The 7,403-nt window shown below is 39.1% G+C and overlaps 1 protein-coding gene across 9 annotated transcripts in view; it reads left to right on the forward strand.

Annotated features, from left to right (window-relative positions):
* Positions 1 to 6,399, forward strand: part of NAV3 (neuron navigator 3) — a 509,813-nt gene extending 503,414 nt beyond the window's left edge. For 8 of the 9 annotated variants that reach the window (XM_036400276.2, XM_036400277.2, XM_036400270.2 and 5 more), the window contains 2 exons: positions 1,403 to 1,606; positions 3,713 to 6,399. In XM_036400276.2, the coding sequence (XP_036256169.1) occupies positions 1,403 to 1,606; positions 3,713 to 3,832 (324 nt within the window). In that variant the 3' untranslated portion in view covers positions 3,833 to 6,399. The remainder of the gene's footprint in view (positions 1 to 1,402; positions 1,607 to 3,712) is intronic. The other variant, XM_036400271.2, reaches the window with a different exon arrangement.
* The last annotated feature ends 1,004 nt before the right edge of the window (positions 6,400 to 7,403 follow it).

Genomic DNA, 7,403 nt, shown 5'->3' on the forward strand with positions numbered 1-7,403 from the left:
AAAAATGCAGTGATATTCTTCATGCTCATATTTTCCCAAGCATGCAGGTTAACTGCTTAAATGGAAACTTCAGTTGTGCAGCAGAAGATGGCAGCATATAGAAGAAAAATGTTTGTTTCATTAGCTGTACTAACTTTCAGCTACTTTGGATGGCTTCCATAGAATAATGTTATTAATAATAACCAGAAATTTTTATATCATATAATTAAGTGTTCCTGGAACCAAAGATGGATAAAAACTGACTTTCTGGTCAGGTGCTTTGCAAACTCACTTGTCAGACATAGGATTTACAAGCCTTGCTCTACATTCCAGAAAAGATTTAGTCACTGTTAATCTCAGATGAAAGGAAGTGCTACAGCCTGGAATTAGCCTGCTACCTCCATTTCTCTTGGCTTATTTAGGCAAATCCCTTTTGTAGCAGCCTAGCCTCAGTGCAGGGCAGAAAAAGTCCGAGTATCTGTGTGCCTAATGCAGGGAACTTAGCTCCCTAACCTGAAGCTCTGCGTTCAGCATGTGCCTGGCAGCAGGTGTTGCAGTGATAAGCACAACCCATCCTTCTGCCTTTATCACTAAAGTCCTCCCCTGTTATACTCCCTTTTAGGAGCACAGCCCATCTATATCCTCCATGAGCGTGTGCCCTGCCAATAGCATGGTGTTCCTTGGATTGTGTGAAACTGTTTGAGGCAGCAGAAATAAAAAAAGCCCTGGTGGATGGCTCCCCATCCCAGTGTATCATTGTCACAGCTAAAGGAAATCTTTAAAGCAGCTACCAAGTTAACGTGCTGCTTGTGAGCAGCAATACAGAGAGGGGTGAATTTTAGTGAGGATGCTACCAGATCTCCTAAAATTACAATATTCTCATTCTTCCTCTGTCCTCCCCCCCGAGTCACAAGCATTTTATGCTTCATAGTGAGGAAAAATATATCTCTTGTGAGGTTCTTCTCTTAACCTTCTGAAAGTTATCACATTTAGGATGTGGACAGATGTCTGCTTCAGCATCTTATTTTTCTAGGAGAAGTGAACAATCTGTACTTCTAATTCACTTCAAACAAAATCCAATTAACTTGAATGCTTTTGATAGGTCTGTGTTAATTTCCCTGATATGCCTTAAGCAAAATACCTTGAGGTCTCATTTCACATTGTATCAAAGCACTTGGTGCCGTCTACAAGTGTCACTAGTTATGGAGCACTTTCCAACTTGCAGCCACTCTGTGTATTGAAGGATCATTAGTGGAGATGATCCAATCTCCTTAAGGTCTTATTTTACCTGAGTACTGAGAACATCCAAAAGCAAATCTCTTTCTAAAATGGTTTTGATGTTTGTGATGACTTTTTTTTCTGCTGTTATAACTGGTACTGAAAAGTCTGTAAAACATTTACATGTCTTATATCCATAATGTAGATGTACGGTAAGAGGGCACCCTGGGAGGATCCCTCCAAGTGGGTAGCTGATACCTATCCATGGAGCTCTGCAACTCTACAGCATGAGTGGCCATCACTACTTCAGTTAAGGCCTGAAGATGTTGGTTATGAAGGTTATGCATCAGCAAAAGAAGGAACAACCTCTAAGCACGTTCCACAGACTGAGACAGAGGGGGATCCCTTGGTAAGATTCAAACTTTTGAATTCAAATATTCAGTATGCACTTGATTCTCACATGTTAAACTGTACACTGTGCAGTAAAAAAGTACTGTGCACCTCTTCCAGAATAGGCTTTTAAAATGCATCCTCCTATAATTTATGAAAATGTTGAAAATGAAAGGAAGCAGGAGGGCATGTATCACCAACACGTTAATATGTCCTTACATTGTTTGTACTTCCCATCTGCCCAGATGTATCTGGTACCATGTATCAGGTCTTCATCATTATATTGTTTGGGAGCCACTCTTCAGCAGCTTATTAATCAATTTTATCATGAAAACATCTTTATTCATCAGGCAATTTTGCATCTACATTATACAAATGAAGGACTGCAATATTCACATTATCTAACTTACCTATCATAGAGAATTTAGTGAAAATAGAAATTATCCATCCTCCCATTTCTCATAATATTTCAAGTCAACTGATGATTGTGTAATAGTCTTAATGCAGAAGGAATGCAAGTGTGGTGGCATTAAATGATAAGAAGTTGATTTCCCTCAATGCCAAGTATTGTTTTATTTAAATATGATCGCAGACATTCAGGTTTACCATTGCCTCCTCTGATCATGGACTATTAAAATGCATATGTTGAGCTGCTATTCTTTTGTAGTGCTTTCTCTGTGGACTGCCTTTATCACAATTCAAAATACCATTTTAGAGAATTCTATATTTCTAGAATAGGCAGCCCTTGGAAAAGGGAATTTCTCAGAGAAAAATGCACTGAACTCTTAACTGTGTTAAGAAAATGGTTCCTCAGCCTCAGTGTTTCATGTTCAAAAACAGACAGTGTCCTGAAGAAGTGTAGAAAATCATCTTATTTGAACTTATCTTCCATTCCATAAGCTTCCAGGTGATATTTTGACCATATGATTTGAGCTTCCAGTGAGTGTGTTGGACAGGCTTCCAGCACAGCATAATCTCCAGTGTGGTGAAAACTCAGTCTATGGGCAGCCTGAGTTCAGTTTCCACTCACCCCTGCTCCCTGCACTTGGGGATCAGCATCTCTACCTGAGTAAATATCAGAAGCTTGAAAGTTGTGACTGGAGGGTTTGCCCCCACCTCCAGTGGAGCTCATGGGTGGACAGACCCTGCCCTTGCGGCAACAGGACACGTCTCATGCAGGTTGTATTGAACACCCACTGCAGGTATCCTGTGTTCACAAGCATGGATACGTGTTAAAGCTTCAGCAAAACTACGCAAAAATGTTGAACACTCTTCAGTGCCAAGAAAAACTTCACCATGCAAGTTGAAAGCACAGAGAAATAAGGATTTCTGAACAAATTGGAAATAGGGGCTTAAAACACAAATTGCTAGGAGTACATCTTTGGCTTTGACTTTTCTTTGCCTGCTTTTTATAACAGCAGTGAATTTGTTCCTTGAAAAACACTGAAGTACTCTTGACATTGCTTGCAGTCCTTAGCATGCTGGCAGAAGTGGATGCTTTATAAATAAAATCCTGACCATTATATAGTCAAGCATCAAGCATCCAAGTAATTTTCTGGATCTTAATGCTGCTATTTGATTATTTTTAGATGGTTTTCAGGTACTATTAATACCTAAATTATGGTGGGCTCTACCCTCCTGGGTAGGAGAATCTGTTGCTGTTTTGCTCCTAAGGGCAGCCCCCCAACAGCAGATGGGGCTCATTTATGTTACTGTGATTATGTTTTCAGTTGCTTTTCCAGTGTAATGCATCTAAACCATCCAAAAATTTTCTGGAAGCTTGACTGTCTCCAAATATGGGCGCAGATGTCCAGCTGAGATATGGCTTCCTTCCTCTGCCGGTGTTGCAGCTGCAGCTGGCCTCACCCCTGAATTAAAGAGAGTTATCAGGCAGCTCCATTTGTATCCCTCTTTGGACCTTTAAACTTCTATTTAAAATCAGAAGGCAATGGAAAGAGTGCCAGTAAGAGCTGCTAACACCCTGCCCTTTCTGAAATCCTTTTGTACGGTCCCTCCTCTAGGTACCAGCACACCTCATACGGCAGGGGAGCTTAATTAAGTTTTAACACGGTCACTGCAGTTTTAAATGAGACGAGATTATGTAAACATTGCTTTCTTCTTTCAGATGAATATGCTAATGAGGCTTCAAGAGGCAGCCAACTATTCGAGCGCACAGAGCTGTGACAGTGATAGCACCAGCCACCATGATGACATTTTGGATTCATCCCTTGAATCAACTCTCTGAAAGGGACAAATCTTGCTGTGGGATGATGGTAAAATCTGTTTCCACTAGACCACTGCCAGTATTAAAGCAGCACACTGAGGTCTCTCAGTAAGAACGGTGTGTTGTAGGGAGGCAGGAGACCTAACTCTGCAAAGTCAGGAAGAAATATTGAAGTGGAAAGCTTGAATTAGTTTAATTTCAAGGCATTTCAATACCTATGGAGCCGAGTGAGACTCCATTTGTCAACTGGAAAGTGCCCTAGACCAAGGGCATCTGAGCAGATTGCACACGTGTTAGCCAAACTGGAATATTTTTTTTCCCTTATCCTCTTTCTCTCTCTCTGTCTCTCTGTGTTTCTCTGTACAAGTTTACAGCGAAACTTCTTTGGATTTTTTTTCCTTTAGTTTATCCTGAGCTGCTGCATGAACAATGCAGTCTTCTAATTATCTTCTAACCTCTGTTGTGCCACATGGTGCTGGTCACAGGACGGCAGTGGTGTTTGTGTTATACACTACTGCCCATTCCAAAAGGAGTAAAAGATGATAGTAACTCAGAAAGCACAAACAGTATTGTGCAATCACCAGAAAACATGACTGTGATATGCTGGATAAGTGCCAATTTAATTCTAACTGCCATGGTCACGGTGATGCGCTCCATAAAGTTTTTAGTACACAAGTCACAGATTTTATAAAGTTATTTTTACCACAAGGGTCTTTTTTAACCGCCTGCCCACTCCTTAACAACAGTTTTCTACCAATTACTAACCAACACTGATTAAAGGCTTTTTAGGGCTTCATTTGTTTGAGCCTTTTCAGTGAAAGAAGGAACATTTCTTATGGTGCTGTCTCACTGCCTTAAAACAGATTTCTAGAACAGTTTTACAGTTGGTTTAATTCCTAAACCATTGGTAATTTACACTGTTTTTTTCTTCATTTACTAATGAGAAAACATCAGTTAACATAGTAGCCTCATATCTGTATATCATGATTTTTTAAAGTAATGGATACGAGAAAGAACAGTTGCTATATAATATTTTTATCTTGTGAATATATTTCTCTGCCTACCCTCAGAAGTACACAAGGAACCCAAACCCACTTTCACTGCCACTTAAATGCTGACAAAATCGGCTCAAATCCATTTGGTCCCATGGAATGGAATTTATGGGAGGATAGATGTTTTGAATACTTATCCAGCAGAGCTGGATGCACTTGATGCAGCATGAGCACAAATATATGGGTTTGTTTTTTTTTTTTTCCTTTTTCTAGTTTCAGCATGTTGTTTTGATTGCTATAGTTGTACATGAAGAATTCAGCATAAAAGAACACTGAAGCAGTGATGTCCACTGTGGAAGAGGAAGAGTTTATACTGTAAAAGTGGGTTGGTTTTGCACAGTCTACTGGGTGGGTATTGTAAATATAGAGAAAAAGAAAAAAAAAAAAGAAAAAAAAGCCTTGCACAAATCAAATCAAGAGCAAACAAACAAAAATATTGTATTTTATTCTGTTGGTGTTAAGAGATGTTTCACTTGCTGAGATTTCTTGTATGTTGCAAACAAATACAGAATGCAAAACCTAAAAGCTGTTATTACCCGGTGTGTTTGTCCTGTACTTAACAGTTGTTACGACTATGCAGGAGCTATCAATGCCACAGTTAGCACGTTTCAATATCTGTATGAAACCAATACATTTTGGGGGGAAAAGTCTGAAAATGTTTGAAATTCATATGTCACGGCAGGCTACAAGCAGACTGCATCTGGACTGCTCAGAGTAACCGGAAACACTCTTTTACCACCAGAGCCATGGTTAAAATAGGTGCACGTGAGCCAGAAGGTACCCAAGGGCTCTGGCATTGTGTAGTCACATACTGTACACCTCCATGGATGTTACCTTCGGGATGTGTATCTGGTGCTATTCACTCCTCGTGGCCACCCCGTGGCCGCCTGCTGTAACTTAAAGAAATCAATGCAGTTTCCAAATGGCACTGAGCTGCATCACTGAATCTAGAGGTTCCTACACGGTGCTATTGCCCTAATAAAACTCTGAATTTATGCACGTAGGATTCAGTCTGACCAACATCGTGCCCCCCAAACCTGGATCCGTTTCTGATGCAAAATGTCAGTTCATACACCTTGACTGACTCAAAGAACTAAAGCAAAGCTGCTCTTTCTTGTACCTGTGCTCTGAGCAAACCTGCAAATCTTTTCCTGCCATATTTAGCTCACAAACACACAATATTACATATACAAAACTTCCTGCAATACATCTCAGTGAGTCCACCTAGTTTACAACTCAGAAATTGTTTGTGAAACATTTGTCTGTACACATTTTATATTTTGTACATTTTTGATGTAACATATCTTGTAAATAGACAGAAACAGTGAAATAAATCATCTGAAAATTTTTGTAGTCTTTGTAAAACCCTAATAATAAGTATTTGGTGTCATCGGACTTAACTGGATGATGTATTTTCTATTGGTTTGTTGTTCCTCTAGCTTGTAAACCAGCTTGCATATATTTTTTTTGCAGGTGTGCACACTGTATCTGTCTAAATTATTACTTTGCCATTAAAGTGGAATTATTTATTGAAAACACAGTCTGATGTTTTTGCAGTCAGGACTACTTAACAGATATTCTTTCAAATGTATGAATATGAAAACAAAATGACTGAAGGATGTGATTTTTCTGTATTCAGCACAACTAATCTCTGTAGAGACAAAATTAAGTACTGTTTCTAGTTCCAGTGATTCAGCAGGATTTTTGAATGGCTGTTTCCTTGGTGGGAACAGGTTATGCCATTCAGAAAAAAACTTCACAATCTCCCCATTCTCAGGATTATTTTAAAATACAGGCCTATTTATTTTAGTGAAAAAAATCTATCCAAAACCGGTGAAGTATAATGCCTTATTTTGAAACTCAAAGATCTAAGGACTACTTCCTCAGCAGGTATACATCAATATTATTTGATAGAATTCAAACAAAGAAAGTATAATTGTCTTAGTTACCTAATCATAGACTTTGAGGTTGGAAGAGATCATTATGCTCCTACAAGTTGCAGCACCTCAGCTGTAAGTCTCAGCAGCTGGTCTGTAATTTCTCCTGGAAGTGCAATATCCCAGGAAAGACCTTTAGACATATTGGTACAGAGTAGAAGATTCATCACCTCATTAAAGATATGGGTAATTATTCACTGGGTGATTTGGGTTTTTTAAGGGGTTTTTTTAAGATTTGCAGTTAAATCTTACATAACACTTTTTCAAGAGAATAATATCCCATACTGTCCTTTTTTATGCCCTTTCTTCTTATACGAAAAAGAAAGTCACAATCACAAACACCTTTTACAATAGTATTCTTTGCTTGTGTTTTAGATAAGACAGGCAGCTTGCTCGCTCCTAGCTTTTCACAATAAGCCATGCCTTTCAGGCCTTAGTATGTTTATTGCAGGACTTTATGTGGTTTATCAGAGAGTCCATTCTGAAATGTGGGTATGAGAGTTGCACACAGCATTCCTGTCATGGTTTTACATTTGCTATAAACAGAGCTAATATCACCTTCTTACTCCCACTTCATATTTTCCCTGCTTAGGCTTCAGGGCT

This window comes from Molothrus ater, chromosome 5 (assembly GCF_012460135.2).
Source record: "Molothrus ater isolate BHLD 08-10-18 breed brown headed cowbird chromosome 5, BPBGC_Mater_1.1, whole genome shotgun sequence".
Taxonomy (NCBI): Eukaryota; Metazoa; Chordata; class Aves; order Passeriformes; family Icteridae; genus Molothrus; species Molothrus ater.